Below are 18,220 nucleotides of genomic sequence, written 5' to 3'. Positions count from 1 at the left end.
GGGCTGGAGCACCTCTGCTATGAGGACAGGCTGAGAGAGTTGGGGCTGTTCAGTCTGGAGAAGGGAAAGCTCTGAAGAGACCTTATTATGGCCTTCCAGTACCTGAAGGGGGCCTACGAGAAAGCTCATGAGGGACTTCTTAGAGTGTCAGGTAGTGATAGGACTGGGGGGAATGGAACAAAACTGGAAGTGTCTAGATTCAGATTGGATGTTAGGAAGAAGCTCTTCACCATGAGGGTGGTGAGACACTGGAACAGGTTGCCCAGGGAGGTGGTATAAGCCTGGATGTTTTTAAGGCCAATCTGGATGGGGCTCTGGGCAACCTGATCTATTGTGAGGTGTCCCTGCCCATGGCAGGGGGGTTGGAACAGGATGATCCTTGAGGTCCCTCCCAACCCTGACAATTCTGTGATTTATTTTTTTTTTTGCCCTCTGTTAAATTATTTCCTTTGCAGTTCATCTTTCCTGATGCTGTTTCTCATCTAGCAGTAGCTCACAGCAGAGCTTTGCAGGATTTGTTTGGTAGGAATTGAAGGCAAAATGAGTTCACCTGGAATTCAGTAATTTCATCGCTGTGTGTTTCATTCATTTTTGCCCCTTAGACACAATTTTATCACTATGCTATTGTATGATGAGTACAGCAATGACAGTTAAGCAATTAAATGGAGTGTGGTCAACGTGGCCTCATTCAAGCCTCACTCTGTTTTGAAAATTCTATGTTGTACTCCTGAGTTTGAGTATCAGGAATTTTATGTGTTTTGATAAAAACCTTCCTGAAGGTATGAGGATCATAGTGCCTGTTATTTACATGTGTACCTGTTGTACAGCACACAACTGTAAGGATTTTAGCCTGGAGAAGAGGAGGCTCAGGGGAAACGTTATTGCTGTCTACAGCTACCTGAAGGGAGGTTGTAGCCAGGTGGGGGTTGGTCTCTTCTCCCAGGCAACCAGCACCAGAACAAGAGGACACAGTCTCAAGCTGCACCAGGGGAGGTTCAGACTGGATGTTAGGAAGAAGTTCTTCACAGAAGGAGTGATTGCCCATTGGAATATGCTGCCCAGGGAGATTGTGGAGTCATCATCACTGGAGGTGTTTAGGAAGAGACTGGATGGGGTGCTTGGTGCCATGGTTTAGTTGATTAGATGGTGTTGGATGATAGGTTGGATTAGATCTCGAAGGTCTCTTTCAATCTCTTTCAACCTGGTTAATTCCCTATTCTATTCTATTCTACTTTTGACCTAATAATTCCAACTGTTTCTTTCCAAATGGGTGCTCCCCTTTTTATTTGGGCTGGCTTAACTCAGATAGTTGACAGGTTTGATAACAAATCATACAGTCATGCTTCACAAAATTACAGCATTGGCATATTATTATAATGGTCCTTTCCCAGAAGCAGTGCTGTAATTAATCTGTCAGCATTTCTATTTCAACTGCTATTGTCAGAGGCTCTAAAACATAATAATTGAAAACATGTTGTACTGAAACATGGGAGGGAAGTCCTCAACCTTCAGGCAGTTCTGAGGCAGGTTTGTGGAGGCAACAGAGCTTATTCATTTGCACCATCTGTACATTTGTCTTCTTGTCACTCTGCTCCTAACAAGTGTTGAACCCATTGGCCAACTTCAGCCAGACCTGACAAAGAAAAATGTGTCCAAGAGAATGAATTTTTGTTGGTATTTGACAGTTGGCAGTCAAATAGGGATAGAAATGCATTGTAGTGCCCTCTGGGAGAGAAAGTGAACTTCTGTGTTTAGTCTGCTGGCTAACCAGTCAGCACATCTAAGTCAGAATCAATTCCAACACATGCTGTACCTTGCCAGTGATTGGTGAGTGTAACACAGGCTGGGAATAGTTTGAGGAAGACAAATGTGTGGAGGGATGTGCCCAAAACCCCTTGTTTTGCTTCCTTCCTTAACAGTGTTGTTATTTCAAGGGCAATAAAAGGTGTAGTGTTCCACATGCCACTCATGCAGTATTTTCCAGGGAATTTTTTGCTGCATGCTGAGACTATGCATTTTTTCATATATCCAGTTTGGCTTCAGCCTTTTCCAAAAGCCCTCTGAAAAGGCAAGATCCAAATCCCAATCTTTTTGTCTAACCTGAAAAAGCCCATGAACTCCTTCAGCCCATTACCTCATGAACTGTCAGCTCACTCCTCTGAGCTGACAAGGAGCAGGATTGCTGTGAAGACAATAGCAACTGAGGAGTAGGCATACAGGTAACCCTTTGAAAAGCCCTCTCCAACTAAACAAATGGCACTGTCTCAGGAACTTCCTTTGTGGAAACACTGAGTGGGATAGAAGCCAGGGCAGATTGAGGTAAGAAAAACAAGTTAGGGTTTAGGAAATAAAGTGAACCTAATTCTATTGAAAATGGGTTTCTTTAAGGGTATCTTGTCCTATGAGCCATCAGAGCCACTACCTGAAGGGGGGTTTTAGTGAGGCAGGGGTTGGTCTCTTCTCCCAGGCAACCAGCACCAGAACAAGAGGACACAGTCTCAAGCTGTGCTTGGGGAGGTTTAGGCTGGATGTTAGGAAGAAGTTCTACACAAAGAGAGTGACTTCCTATTGGAATGGGCTGCCCAGGGAGGTGGTGGAGTCAAGTTGGACTTGATCTCAAAAGTGTTTTCTGACCTGGTCTGGTCTGTTGTGTGGTGTGGTCTGGTCGTCAAGTCCCTGTAGTAAAATCCCTTGGTCCCTTCTTTCCTGGTTGTGCAGGAAATGTTGGGCTTTGATTTCTCTGTGGTGTTTTCTCCTATATGTTAAGGCTTAGGAGAGCTCAGAGCCTATGTCTGAAGAGTCCAAGAGGTCTTTTAAGAGGGGACTGGATGAGGTACATGGTGCAATGGTTTAGTTGATTAGATGGTGTTGGGTGATAAGTTGGACTTGATGATCTTGAAGGTCTTTTCCAACCTGGTCTATTCTATTCTATTCTAGACTTGCTTATGAAAACAATTTAATCAACAAAATAATATACTCACTGGGCTGTTGCCTAATTCTGTGTTTTTGTTGTTCCAGGTTTACTGGGTGTTGGTTTTCAACGCTTCGGCGACAAAGAAAAGCTAAAATCCAGTCCTTTACAACACCTTTTTGAGGTAAGTTCAGAAAACCCCAACTAGGGACTTCAAAGGACACCCATTTAACTTACCTGTACTGATTGGTGTATCTGCAGAGTCATGATGAGGCTTGTTGGATCTAAGTCATCTTGCTTGAAGGACAGTGTTAGCCTGGGCCATGGCAGCAGAAACAACTTCCAGTAGGCCATGGCAACGCAGACAGGTTTCATTAGCCTGAAAAGTATGAAGGTGACTGATACTTAGTTTGTATTGACTGCTGCTGCCAGCACAGCTGCCTTGAGTGATAGCAACTTTCTTAACTGGTCATACAGGAGCTCACTGTGGTAACTGCAGTGGGAATATCTCTTATCTAATACTGTAGTGTGCTGGTTACCAAAGTTGTGAAAAGAAGTGGCATGTATGCTGTAAAGAGCATAGAAGCATGGAATTGTTTCACTTGGAAAACTGCTGGTCTGACACCACCATGGCTATTTTTGAATGCCTCCAGGGATGGTGACTCCACAACCCCCCTGGGCAGCCTGATCCTCATGTTGATAGTATTTTCTAAGTAAGTAATATTTAATTGACCTTGCTCAATACATGAATCACTGTGGTTTGGGAAAAGGAACTGAAGTGTTTTGCATCACAAGCAGAGGCTTAGCATATAGAGGTAAGGAGGAGAGACCATAATTTTCCAGAGAACTGTTCTGGCTCTCCAGAATGCTCTTCTTTCTTCCAAGAGTGTGAAAGAGCCAGGAGCATTAGAAGGTGTGGTTTCTGCTGCCAGGCATTCAGGAAATGCTTTTCAACAGTAGATAAGGCTGCTTTGCTGCAGGAGGTTGCCATCTTGGTTGCCCACCAGCATGGTGTGAGTGCTGTGAATTGCTTTTCTGTGTGTCTGGGACAAAACTGCCTCAGTGGACTCTCCCAGTCAGCCATAAAGATTGAGATTACTTTAACCAGTCTTGGTTTTGCAGGACTAATACAGTTTTAGAATAGAGTAAACCAGGTTGGAAGAGACCTTCAAGATCATAGTGTCCAACCTATCATCCAACACCACCTAATCAACTAAACCATAGCACCAAGCATCCTGTCAAGCATCACCCTGAACACCCCCAGCGACGGCGACCCCACCACCTCCTCAGGCAGCCCATTCCAGTGGGCAATCACTCTCTCTGTGTAAAACTTCCTCCTAACCTCCAGCCTAAACCTCCCCTGATGCAGCCTGAGACTGTGTCCTCTTGTTCTGGTACTGGTTGCCTGGGAGAAGAGACCAACCTCTGCCTCACTACAACCTCCCTTCAGGTAGTTGTAGAGAGCAATAAGGTCACCCCTGAGTCTCCTCCTCTCCAGGCTAAGCAACCCCAGCTCCCTCAGTCTCTCCTCATAGGGCTTGTGCTCTAAGCCCCTCACCAACTTTCTTGCCCCTCTCTGGACACGCTCCAGCAAGTCAACCTCCTTCCTAAACTGAGGGGCCCAGAACTGGACACAGTGCTCGAGGTGCAGCCTAACCAGTGCAGTGTACAGGGGCACAATGACCTCCCTGCTCCTGCTGGCCACACTGTTCCTGATGCAGGCCAGGATGCCATTGGCCCTCCTGGCTGCCTGGGTACACTGCAGGCTCATGTTCAGCCTACCATCAACCAGCACCCCCAGGTCTCTCTCAGCCTGACTGCTCTCCAGCCACTCTGACCCCAGCCTGTAGCTCTGCATGGGGTTGCTGTGGCCTCATCCAAGTATGCCTAAAATCATCTGAGTTCATATTTGTTTCCTCCTCTTTAGCACTTCTATCACTCCTTGCTTCATACAGAGCAGTGAGCAAAAGAATTTTTGTCAGTTTTGTGGCACTTGAAATGGTCTTTGAGAACCATGCTGTACATTGTTTATGTACTTACCTGCACAAATCCAACCAGCATCAGGATAGGAGGACAAAATTTTCTGAATAGCTAATGTTCAAGCCCTTACCCTTTAAAGGAAGATCTGCCATGTTAATGAGGCTGTGTCAGGGTTCATTTGTGGCACTGTCTCTCACAGCTGAGCTGTGCTCCACCCTCTGAGCTGGATGTGGGAACTATAGCCAATGCTGGTGTTCAGACAGCATGTCACAGGGTAACTGTCACATAAATCTGTTTACTGGCAAAGGAATAAGCTGTATTTGAATACTTGGCTACTCTCCAGCTGAATACCTATTGGGCAGATTGTTTATGTGGCAGAGCAGCTCCTTCTGAGTTTGCCAGCCTCTTTGACATAGATAAAAAAAGTTGTTTGCTTGTCCCCTTGTTCCTGAGGCCTGAGATTCTCAACCTGGAGGTATTTTGGAGCTGTAGGGCTGATTTAAAGAGATGAGAAGTAATCTTATTCCTGTGATTGTGCAGTGCTGCCTGTTATTTAATTTTTATTTGACATTTCAGTCCATTCTTAGGATGTTCATTTCAAATACTGGCACTCTGAGCTGAAGCTTTGCAGTACTGTCTATTGCAGTAGTACGAAGGCTTCATGACGTTGGGAAAAGTCAGAGAACATTATTCAGTCAAGCTGCAAAAGGTTCTAAACCAGTACTTCTTATTCCCCAGTTTTCACTGCTTGTTCAGCCACATCCCTCATGTGAGGAGGAAGTTCTTCACCATGAGAGTGATGAAGCCCTGGAATGTGTTGTCCAGGGAGGTGGTTGAGGCCCCATCCCTGGAAGTGTTTAAGAGCAGGCTGGATGAGGCTGTGGCCAGCCTGATCTAGTGTGAGGTGTCCCTGCCCATGGCAGGGGGGTTGGAACTAGATCCTTGTGGTCCCTTCCAACCCTGACTGATACTATGATTTATCTATTAAAAAAATGAGGTGTGTTTCAAAATGGTGTATTTTCTGTTGTTGCATGAAACTAATTTTGCCTCTACTTAGCTTGAAATTGCCATAGCAGTTTCTCTGTAAGTCACTGTATAGACCATTTCACCTTTCCAAACATCTTTGCAACTTCCGTTTTGGTCATGACCCAGATGCAAATAGTATCGTAGTATCAGTCAGGGTTGGAAGGGACCACAAGCATCCTCTAGTTCCAACCCCCCTGCCATGGGCAGGGACACCCCACACTAGATCAGGCTGGTCACAGCCTCATCCAGCCTGCTCCTAAACACCTCCAGGGACGGGGCCTCAACCAACTCCCTGGACAACCCATTCCAGGGCTTCACCACTCTCATGGGGAAGAACTTCCTCCTCACCTCCAGCCTGAATCTCCCCCATTCCATTCTCCCTAGTCCTATCACTACCTGAGATCCTGAGAAGTCCCTCCCCAGCCTTCTTGTAGGCCCCCTTCAGATACTGGAAGGCCACAAGAAGGTCACCTCAGAGCCTTCTCTTCTCCAGACTGAACAGCCCCAACTCCTTCAGTCTGTCCTCACAGGAGAGGTGCTCCAGCCCTCTGATCATCCTCGAGGCCTTTCTCTGGACACCTTCCAGCACATCCATATCCCTCCTGTAATAGGGGCTCCAGAACCGGAGGCAGTACTCCAGGTGGGGTCTCAGCAGAGCTGAGTAGAGGGGGAGAATCACCTCCCTTGCCCTGCTGGCCACAATTCCCTTGATGCAGCCCAGGATCTGATTGGCCTTCCGGGCTGCAAGTGCACACTGAGAGCTCCTCTTGAGCTTCTTGTCTGCCGCCTTTTGCATTGTTTTTGGTTTATAAAATCACAGACTGGGGGGCAAGGAGGTAGAGCATGTGAAGCTACTGGTTCTTCTTCAACCCTTGGAAAGGGTTGAATTCCCTTTACTTCAAATTCTTTTTTTGTTTGTGGCAAAACTAAGAAGCATTAATCTTTGAGGCCTGTCAGCCATACTGCCTGTTAAAAATCTCTAAATGTCTTGGGACAGGAGGGGAAAAGTTCAAGAGTTTTGCTGTGCAAGCTTTTTTTTGGTTTGTTTTTAATAGATGGAACCCACTCAAGCAAGGTATTGTTGGCAAACTCAATGTCTGAGCATTGCAGGAGTGAAGTGTTTATAAATCATTCATTCTTTGTCAAGATTGCTGTGATTTGGGGACCAAAACTCTAAAATGGCTTGGAAGTTAAACAATGTTGAACTGTGAGTCTAAACATAGAGAGTAACCACTAGTTCACAGGATGTTTGGGGTTGGAAGTGACCTCTGGAGATCTTTGCGTCCAACCCCCTCTGCCAGAGCAGGACCATAGAATCTAGTGAAGGCTGCACAGGAATGCATCCAGACAAGCCTTGAAAGTCTCCAGAGGAGGACACTCTACAACCTCCCTGGGGAGCTTGTTCCAGTGCTCTGTGACCATTACAGTAAAGAAGTTCTTCCTCATGTTGAGGTGGAACTTCCTGTGCTGTAGTTTCCATGTATTGCCCTGTGTCCTATCACAGGGCACAGTTGAGAAGAGGCTGTCCCTTCCTTCTTGACCCCCAGCTCTCATATATCTATATACATTTATTAGATCCCCTATCAGTCTTCTCCAGACTAAACAACCCCAGGGCTCTCAGCCTCTCCTCATCAGGCTGAATCATGCTTGTAGCCCTCTGGTGGACTCTCTCAAGTAGAATAGAATAGAATAGACCAGGCTGGAGGAGACCTTCAAGATCATCATGTCCAACCTATTATCCAACACCACCTAATCAACTACACCATGCAACCAAGCACCCTACCAAGTCTCCTCCTTAACACCTCCAATGATGGTGACTCCACCACCTCCCCAGGCATTCCTGTCCCTCTTCACCTGGGGAGCTCAAAACTGGATGCAGTATTCCAGGTGGGGCCTCACTAGGGCGGAGCAGAGGGGGAGGAGAGCACACTCTTCTTAATGCACCCCAGGATCCCATTGGCCTTCTTGGCCACAAGAGCACATTGCTGTCCCAGGGATAACTTGTTGTCCAGCAGGATTCCCAGGTTCTCCTCTCTGAGTTAATTTAGTTATTTTTACATAGTACTTCAACATTTTTAAAACTCTTCCATGGGCTTTCAAGATGCTACACGTGGAGAGCAAGGAACCATTGTCTGGGTGAACATTTAGCCTTTAGATACAAAGGAATATGTTAATGAACAGGAGAACCAAATCTGCTGTAGGGAGGTAAAGCTGGCTGGTACAAGAATTTGTAGTGCTTCTAGGAAACTGACTGTGTGTAGTCAGGTGTTGACATTCCTGTGCTTGACTTCAGCCACAGAGAGACATCATGTGTAGAGGACTGTAGGTATGGAGTTCTGGATGAGAACTGGGAGGGTGGCTGAGTCTGTAGAGTACTGAGTCTGTCTAGGATTTTGCTGCTTCAGCTGCCATCTCATTTTAGGTAGTGCAGCCCAGCTGGCCAAGAAGGCCAACAGCATCCTGGCTTGTATGAGAAATACACTGGCCAGCAGGAGCAGGGAGGTGATCGTCCCTCTGTAATCAGCAAGTAAGCCTGCACCTTGAGTACTGTGTTCAGTTTTGGCACCACAGTACAGGCAGGACATCAAGGCACTGGAGCAGGTACAGAGAAGGGCAACTAAGCTGATGAAGGACCTGGAGAACAAGTCCTGTGAGGAGCAGCTGAGGGAACTGAGGCTCTTTAGTCTACAAGAATAGAGGCTGAGGGGAGATCTGCAACTGCTCTCTGCAACTGCCTGAGAGGAGGTTGTAGAGAGGTAGGCACTGGTCTCTTCTCACAAGTAACTAGTGATAGAATGAGAGGGGATGGCCTGAGGCTGTGCCAGGGGAGGTTTAGGCTGCACATTAGGAAAAACTTTTTCACAGCAAGGGTTGTCAGGCACTGGAACTCCCTGCTGCCCTGGGAAGTGGTTGAATTGCCATCCCTGGATGTGTTTAAAAGCCATTTAGATCCGGTGCTTAGGGACATGGTGTAGCAATAGACTTGGTGTAGTGGGTGAAATGGCTGAACTTGATCTTAGAGGACCTCTCCAGCCTGGAGGATTTTGTGATTCTTAGTATCAACCTTGAGGTGTTCTGAGGAAAAGTCTCTGGTTTAAAAGTCTGTGATGATGGCTCCTATTTAATGTATGAAGTAGTTCTTCCATATTCTGCTGCTGCAGTTGTTTCAAGGTTAAGAGGAAGACAATAGTGACAGCAGCAAGGAATTACAGCAGTGGTCTTATTCAAAATAAGCAACACCTTTTCCTATTGGAGTTTGGGCTACTCCTTCATTCAATAAATCCAAGTGCCAGGTGCTGCACTTTGGCCACGGCAACCCCATGCAGAGCTACAGGCTGGGGTCGGAGTGGCTGAAGAGCTCCCAAACAAGAGAGGGACCTGGGGGTGCTGATTGACAGCTGCCTAAACATGAGCCAACAGTGTGCCCAGGTGGCCAAGAAGGCCAATGGCATCCTGGCCTGCATCAGGAACAGTGTGGCCAGCAGGAGCAGGGAGGTCATTGTGCCCCTGTACTCTGCATTGGTTAGGCCGCACCTTGAGTACTGTGTCCAGTTCTGGGCCCCTCAGTTTAAGAAGGACATTGAGACTCTTGAACGTGCCCAGAGAAGGGCAACAAGGCTGGGGAGAGGCCTTGAGCACAAGCCCTATGAGGAGAGACTGAGGGAGCTGGGATTGTTTAGCCTGGAGAAGAGGAGGCTCAGGGGTGACCTCATTGCCCTCTACAACTACCTGAAAGGTGGTTGTAGCCAGGAAGGGGTTGGTCTCTTCTCCCGGGCAACCATCACCAGAACAAGAGGACACAGTCTCAAGCTGTGCCAGGGGAAGTTTAGGCTGGAGGTGAGGAGAAAGTTCTTCACTGAGAGAGTTGTTAGCCATTGGAATGTGCTGCCCAGGGAGGTGGTGGAGTCACCATCCCTGGAGGTGTTCAAGAGGGGACTGGACGTGGCACTTGGTGCCATGTTTCAGTCATGAGGTGTGTGGTGACAGGTTGGACTTGATGATCTTTGAGGTCTCTTCCACCCTTGGTGATTCTGTGGTTCTGTGTGTGTGTGATTCATCCTTCAAACAGGAAATGTGTTCCTATAACATGCCTTCAGAATGTTGATGTTACCAATGTCATCTTTCAGTGTATTTGCATTGCTCTTGCAGAGCTTTGCTTGTTTTTATCGGAGGAGAGGATTACAGTTCTGACATTTTCAGTGTCATCATGTTTTAGGTTTATGTGCAGATTAACAAAGCAGCAGAAGATGAACACATAAAGGAGCTGGCTAAGGATTTCTTCAGAAAGCTGGAGGACCACGATGAGCAGACACTGTCACTGTGGCAGCAGTTTAGAGACTTCAGCATTGAGGAATACATCCGAATTTATAAGGTACAAACCTTCCACTGCTTTCTCTGTGGTGCTGATAAAATGGTCCCATTTCATTAATCTAATTGACAGTGCACAGCAGCTTTTCATCCAGGAGACTGCCAAGCACTGAACTGACTCAGGAACAGAGGTTGCTGTAATGCTGTCAGTGTGGGGAAGGTGTTTCTCAGTATGCCAGGTTGGGCCCCATTCTGTTTGGAAAGAGCACAATAAGCAATCTACCATCCAAGCAGACACCTTGCTGACACCTTGGTTGCATTTTATTTGATGGAGTCCATGTAATTCACCCTCAGATTAATTCTTCCCTCTCAGAAGCCCTGAAGCTAAGAATGTGGAGCTAAGCAACAAAACAAATCCGTGTTAGATAAGTATTGTTCATTTTTACTTTCTCTTTGAAGCCAGCAACAACCTGCTAAATTAGCAGGCTTAGCAGTTCCCATGTAATAAATTTTATGAGGAGATAAATCTTGTTTTCATGTTTCTGATCCAATGTTTTCATGCAGAGCTGTGCATGTTGCATATTAAATCAAGTGTAAGAAGTTATAGAAGCAGGAGTTTGTATTGGTAGCCAGTGCCTAAGTCACCTGCAGGTTGAGTTGAGCTAACAAACAGCCATCTGCTGCATACTGGGATCTCAAGAATGGAGGTGGGGTCCACTCTTTCCTGGGAGATGTTTGTGCCACTAACCACAAAATGAATCTTAGAGGAGTTTGGGAAACAGGATATACTTTGTGTGACTGAATGAAGTCTCTTGGTGTCAATATTATGCAATCTCAAGAACCAGCTGAGCCCATCTGAAAGCCAGCTGGTGGTTTTCATTCTTGCAATGGAATTCTGGAGTGGGTGCCCACTTCCAGTTGGCTTAGGGATTATTTTCTAACTTGCAGCTCCAAAGAATTTGTGATTCATTTTATACCACTTTCTTCTTCCAGTGGTGTTTCCAGCTCCTTCCTCTTGATGCATGTGTACAAATGAGTCATATCTTTCCTCCTTGATTGCAAAGTTCAGAGAAGTGGCCTGCCCCTTCCTCAGTAATTCCCATGACCTGGCTGTGCTTTAATTTCTTCCCTGAAATGTATCATTGAATTCACTCCAAGTACCCTAATTTAAGATCTCCTAAGTGAGGCACAACCTTGATAACTCTAGTGGAGAGCTGACCTGTTAGGCTGAGTGGCTTTTGGGCTGTGTATGCAGCTGCATCACGATGGTCACTCATCATTGATCACATGATGAATGGTACAGCTAGTTCTTTCTCTCCCAGTTCCATTCAAACTAATAAGTATTGAGCTGATGGACTGACAGCTTTGCTGCCCTCAGTTAAAAACCTTGTCTTTATTACTATTACATTTCACCCACTTTTGACAGACAAGGTCATTATGTTTCTCCTAGGTGTACCCTCAGCCTTCCCAGTAAGGGTGATTTCTGTAGGCTCAGCAGTGGTTCTGAGCCGCTCTTGCCTTGCTTTTTAATTTCGTTCAACATCCTATTAAAATAGGATTGATTTCATGTCCACATAACTTCTCTGCAGCCCACTGCTTTTGCCTCCAGCACAGCAAGAGACCTGCCTCAGATATGGTTTTTTTAACTAATTGCTCTATCCAGTTTAGACCTAATTTCTCCTGAAGGTTTTTACCTAACGCTGTGTTCAACTCGGGGAGATGAATTCCAAGGCAGGAATCGATTGAATCAAAATCCAGACGTTCCTTCTTTTAAACAATGAAGTGACCTTTCCCACGAATGAGATGGATCTTTGCACTCTCTCTGACCTGTGACACAGACCTATTTAACTTAATTTTGAAGAAATAATTAGCCTCAGTCTTAACAATGTTACCTTTCTTTTGTCTCCTCCTCGGGAACTCTTCAGCGTCTCGGAGTGCGCTTTGACGAATATTCTGGAGAGTCACTTTACCAAGAAAAATCCCAGGAAGTGCTAAAGATGTTGGAAGATAAAGGACTTCTTCAGAAAACAGTGTATGAACAAGCTCATTATTCAGTCTGTTCCTGCAGTTTGCTTAGTTTCATGCAAAAATGCAACCTAGTTGCATCTCGGTTGCATTCCAGATGAGGTATGAGAAGTGGGGTTTGTATCACAGTATAATCACAGTATCACAGTATAACTAAGGTTGGAAGAGACCCCGAGGATCATCAAGTCCAACCTGTCTCCAAAGACCTCATGACTAGACCATGGCACCAAGTGCCACGTCCAATCCCCTCTTGAACACCTCCAGGGATGGTGACTCCACCACCTCCCTTGGCAGCACATTCCAGTGACGAACGACTCGCTCAGTGAAGAACTTTCTCCTCACCTCGAGTCTAAACCTCCCCTGGCACAGCTTGAGACTGTGTCCCCTTGTTCTGGTGCTGGTTGCCTGGGAGAAGAGATCCCTTCCTGGCTACAACCACCTTTCAGGTAGTTGTAGAGAGCAATGAGGTCACCCCTGAGCCTCCTCTTCGCCAGGCTAAACAATCCCAGCTCCCTCATCCTCTCCTCATAGGGCTTGTGCTGAAGGCCTCTCCCCAGCCTTGTTGCCCTTCTATGGACATGTTCAAGTGTCTCGATGTCCTTCTTAAACTGAGGGGCCCAGAACTGGACACAGGACTCAAGTTGTGGCCTAACCAATGCAGAGTACAGGGGCTCAATGACCTCCCTGCTCCTGCTGGCCACACTAGGAATAATGCAGGCCATGTATGTAACCTAAGGGGAAGAGGTTGTTTAGATGGTTTTGGTAACTGCTCTAGTACAAGACCAACAGTATTTGTGCAGTCCCAGCTAAGAATTGTTGGCCTTTTCTGTGGCTAGCACAGAAGCCTGGCTGTGACAAATTAGGTGCAGTGACAAAGTTCAGTTCCTAACGGCTGTTAGTTAGCTTGGTAGCTGCATGTGCCATATAACAAGCAGAGTTAGATGAGATCTTTTCCTTGATGAAGGGTCTGCCTGGTTGAACTGGGACAGAAGATGCAGTCATGTAGCAGCAGAATGTGGGCAGGTGGCTCCCTGTCATCAACAGAGGTGACAACAAACTTGGACAAAAAGTCCTCAAAAAAACCCTTCAAGAAGACCTTCACAGAAAAGAAGACTTTCAACAGTGGGGGGGGTGTTCCTGGCAAGAGGCCCTTGTTTTGGTTCTGACTTCTGTCTTATCTGGAGAGTATGTTGGATCTGGTTTGCAGTTACCTCAGGGTTTTCTCTCCACTTTTAGGCAAGGGACAGGAGTTGTGGATCTTTCGGAGAAGAAAGACCTCTCGTCGTTTTCCACCGTCATGCGCAGTGATGGGACATCCCTGTACATCACAAGGCAAGCAACACAGCCTGTGCTTAGTGCCATTTCTTTTGCCACTTAACCTTTTGTGCATGGCTGGGAGCTGGGGCTGTTCAGTTTGGAAAAGAGGAGCCTGAGGGGAGACCACATTGCTCTCTACAACTGCCTGAAAGGACCTTGTGGAGTGGCTGGTGCTGGTCTCTTTTCACAGGCAATTAGAATAGAATAGACCAGGTTGGAAGGACCTTCAAGATCATCACATCCAACCCATCACCCAACACCACCTAATCAACTAAACCATGGCACCAAGCACCCTATCAAGTCTCCTCCTAAACACCTCCAGTGATGGTGACTCCACCACCTCCCTGGGCAGCACATTCCAATGGGCAATCACTCTCTCTGTGAAGAACTTCTTCCAAACATCCAGCCTAAACCTCCCCTGCTGCAGCTTGAGACTGTGTCCTCTTGTTCTGGTGCTGGTTACCTTGGAGAAGAGACCAGCCCCCATCTGGCTACAACCTCCCTTCAGGTAGCTGTAGACAGCAATAAGGTCTGCCCTGAGCCGCCTCTTCTCCAGGCTAAGCAACCCCAGCTCCCTCAGCCTCTCCTCACAGGGCTTGTGAGGGAATGGCCTCAAGCTGCAACAGGGTAGGTTTAGACTGGACATTAGGAAAAAATTCTTCCCAGCAAGAATGGTCAGGCATTGGAATGTGCTGCCCAGGGAGGTGGTTGAGTCCCCAACTCTGGATGTGTTTCAAGGTGGTTTGGATGTGGTGCTTGGGGATATGGTTTAGGGGTGAACCTTGTAGAGTGTAGGGTTAATGGTTGGACTTGGTGATGCTGAGGGTCTTTTCCAACCTGAATGTTTCTGTGATCCTGTGAGTGGGCTTGTAACTTACAGTACAGCTTTTGAAGCTTTCTATTTCTGGGATGGAACATCTGGACTGATGAGTAATTGTAACTGAAACTAGCAACGTAGCTGTGATGGGATGAAAATGGTTCAGGAAAAACAGCTGCTTTTAAATACTTTTCCTCCACTTGGGCAGTCTGTTAGGAAATCTCTTTCCATAAATGAAATAATACTTTCTCCAGCTGCTGACTTCAGAAACAAAGCTGGGATCTCTTAATCTAATAAAGGTTAAATAATGAAGGCTTTAGAAAGACCTTTGCTCTAAAATGTTTATTGACTGTGTGATGCAGAGAGGAAAAAAAAGGGTATGTGCAGCCATGTCTTCATTGGCTTTGTGGACCACCAGCACTGTAACAGCAATTTTATTACTGTTTTTCTGCTGTCTTGTGAGAATCCTAAAATTCCTCTTGGGTATTTTAATGTGGAAGCTTTAGCAGTTTCTTTGTGCCAGAGATGTAAATAAATCAGATGTTTAACCCCCCAGGGTAAACTGTGTGCTGCTTTTCAGGACATGGGTAGTAGAGAGATGCTGCACTCAATCCTGCACAGTAGGGAGCTGCTGAGTCTTGTAGCCAGGCAGAGACAAGGCACACACAAGGATCTTTTAGAGTGAAGACACACACATGTACAGAGAATGTATGCACAATGTGTGTCCCTCCAGTAGCTGAGCTTCAATACTAGGTCTGCCAATTATCTGGCCCCTGGACTTCCAGGTCTCTCTAGCTGCTGGCACCTGGGAATGCAAGCCCCCAGAGCCTGTAGCCCTAGTCCAGTTAGTGGTACAGACACAGTAGATCCCTCCAGTAACTGAGCTTAAACATGCAGTTCATCCAGTAGCTGGCCCCAGTTCTCATTCTCCCCTATTGCCACCTGCAGGCATTACACAGGCAGTCTGCCCTCAGGCCCTTATTGTCTCTCCAGCAGCTGGCCTGGACCCTCTGATGCCAACAGCAGAGAGCTCTGGATGTTTTATCTTTGAAGGCACACACTTACCTGTCTCCCAAGGCTTGGTGACTGGTTCAGCTTGGTATTTACTGTCAGTCACATGTGGATATGTGTGCCCTCGCTCCAGTTGTTGGCAGCAGGGATACCTGGACCCCTGTGACCCATGGTCAAACTCCAATTGCTGTCTCTTAATTTCATTTACCTCCAGGCCCCTCAGTTACTGGCACCACAAATGCATGGTCTAGATCAGCTGTAGTTCCTAACTGCAGTTACTGCACGTGTGTTCAGCCCTGAACACATGTGCACACAGAAGGGAGGTCCCTCGCCCAGGAAAGGTTTGGAATGAAGTTTAATGAAAAGATAGGACAGACTGTGCTGAGCAGGTGCAGGGCACAACCACACAACTAACAGCCATTCAGTTTACAAGCTACCTGTCCATTTTGTCATCTCCCTTCACATCTTTGGTTCCTTCCCTAAGCATGCTTTAATAAGTCTTATGCAATGGCAAAATGCTTTATTCTCTTGCATCCCCTATCCCTTAGGCAGTCAGAAGGTGTGCTGGGGAGCTGCTTTTGGTTCCCCCTGAGGTGGATTTCAGTCTGGGACATAGAATCATAGAATTCTCAGGGTTGGAAAGGACTTCAAGGATCATCTAGGTCCAAACCCCCTGCCATGGGCAGAGACAATTGACACACTACATCAGGTTGCCCAGAGCTACATCCAGCCTGGCCTTAAAGACCTCCAGGGATGAGGCTTCTACCACCTCCCTGGGCAACCTGTTGCAGTCTCTCACCACCCTCATGGGGAAGAACTTCTTCCTAACAGCCAATCTGAATCTACCCACTTCTAGTTTTGCTCCATTCCCCATAGTCCTATCACTACCTGACATCCTAACAAGTTCCTCACCAGCTCTCTTATAGGCCCCCTTCAGATACTGGAACATGGGGCCGTGGGGCAAGTGGCTCTCCTGTGACAGTCCTGGGAGGGTCTTGAGCAGGTTGTTTCTCTGTACTGCTTTGTGTGTGTGAGGATGAGCTTTTTAGCATAAACCTGACACTGAGCCCTGGGTCAGTTTTCCAGGAGAGGCTTGGTTCAAGTCCCAGTAGACAGAGACCAGACTTAACTCTGTGCATAACAATTGTTTCACAGCCTGTGATTAAAAACCAAAACCCCCACACATAGAATGAACCAGGTTGGAAGAGACCTTCAAGATCATCATGTCCAACCCATCAACCAATCCACCTAAACAACTAAACCATGGCACCAAGCACCCCATTAAGTCTCCTCCTGAACACCTCCAGAGATGGTGACTCCAACACCTCCCTGGGCAGCCCATTCCAATGGGCAATCACTCTCTGTATAGAACTTCTTCCTGACATCCAGCCTAAACCTCCCCTGGTGCAGCCTGAGACTGTGTCCTCTTGTTCTGGTGCTGGCTGCCTGGAGCAACCTCTGCCTGTCTACAACCTCCCTTCAGGTAGTTGTAGACAGCAATAAGGTCACCCCTGAGCCTCCTCTTCTCCAGGCTAAGCAACCCCAGCTCCCTCAGCCTCTCCTCACAGGGCTGTGTTCCAAACCCCTCACCAACCTCGTTGCCCTTCTCTGGACACACTCCAGCAAGTCTCTTACGAACAAGCAACCACTTTTGTGTGAGGCATACACAGATCACTCTAATCAGGCAGTCCTCTCACCTCCATAAGAGAGGCTTATTTCCCAAAGAGGCAAATAATGAGGAATATTGAGTGGAAGTCCAAAGAATTTCTTGTTTTCTCTTTCAGAGACCTTGCTGCTGCTGTAGACCGAATGAACAAGCACCAGTGTGACACCATGATTTATGTGGTAAGTAATTCTTGATTCACTCAACACTTTTGAGCCTGACTCTCTGCAATAATCCAGGGGGGGCCTCTTGCTCACAATATGACTTTGGCACATGGTGGTTTTGGTAGTAAAATTGCTGCCCTTACTGCCCAGCAGCTGGGCCTTGATGTGGGGCTGCTTCTTGATTCTGTTTCAGTTCACAGCCCATGGAATGGCTGAAAATTATTAGCTCTGGACTTTCTCTCTGGTACAAAAATTCAGTGCTGCTCTTTCTAAAAGAACTTTTACTCAACTGACATAGTCTTTTCTATACAAATGTTGTGATTAATATTGAATAGAATAGAATAGACCAGGTTGGAAGAGACCCTCAAGATCATCGTGTCCAACCTATCATCCAACACCACCTAACAAACTAAACCATGCAACCAAGCACCCTATCAAGTCTCCTCCTGAACACCTCCAGTGATGGTGACCTCACCACCTCCTCAGGCAGCCCATTCCAGTGGGCAATCACTCTCTCTGTGTAAAACTTTCTCCTAACCTCCAGCCTAAACCTCCCCTGACGCAGCCTGAGACTGTGTCCTCTTGTTCTGGTACTGTTTGCCTGGTAGAAGAGACCAACCTCTGCCTCTCTTCAACCTCCCTTCAGGTAGTTGTAGAGAGCAATAAGGTCACCCCTGAGTCTCCTCTTTTCCAGGCTAAGCAACCCCAGCTCCCTCAGCCTCTCCTCGTAGGGATTGTGTTCCAAGCCCCTCACCAACTTTTTTGCCCTTCTCTGGACACCTTCCAGCTAGTCAACCTCCTTCCTAAACTGAGGGGCCCAGAACTGGACACAGTACTCAAGGTGTGGCCTAACCAGTGCAGTGTACAGGGGCAGAATGACCTCCCTGCTCCTGCTGGCCACACTGTTCCTGATGCAGGCCAGGATGCCATTGAAGTGAGTCAGAAACTGCTGCCAGTGATATAAAGGGCTGTAAAAATGCTAACTTAGAAATTAATGG

At 46.9% G+C, this 18,220-nt stretch overlaps 1 protein-coding gene across 1 annotated transcript in view; it reads left to right on the top strand.

Annotated features, from left to right (window-relative positions):
* The window catches only part of RARS2 (arginyl-tRNA synthetase 2, mitochondrial), a 42,094-nt gene that overhangs the window by 8,996 nt on the left and 14,878 nt on the right, over positions 1 to 18,220 (top strand). The window contains exons 8-12 of the mRNA XM_054162568.1: positions 3,019 to 3,095; positions 10,134 to 10,289; positions 12,151 to 12,257; positions 13,487 to 13,582; positions 17,180 to 17,240. Of these exons, the coding sequence (XP_054018543.1) occupies positions 3,019 to 3,095; positions 10,134 to 10,289; positions 12,151 to 12,257; positions 13,487 to 13,582; positions 17,180 to 17,240 (497 nt within the window). The remainder of the gene's footprint in view (positions 1 to 3,018; positions 3,096 to 10,133; positions 10,290 to 12,150; positions 12,258 to 13,486; positions 13,583 to 17,179; positions 17,241 to 18,220) is intronic.

Source organism: Dryobates pubescens, chromosome 6 (genome assembly GCF_014839835.1).
Source record: "Dryobates pubescens isolate bDryPub1 chromosome 6, bDryPub1.pri, whole genome shotgun sequence".
In the NCBI taxonomy this organism is placed as follows: domain Eukaryota; kingdom Metazoa; phylum Chordata; class Aves; order Piciformes; family Picidae; genus Dryobates; species Dryobates pubescens.
The sequence above is the reverse complement of the archived record's forward strand: the minus strand, read 5'-3'. Positions and strand labels throughout refer to the sequence as shown.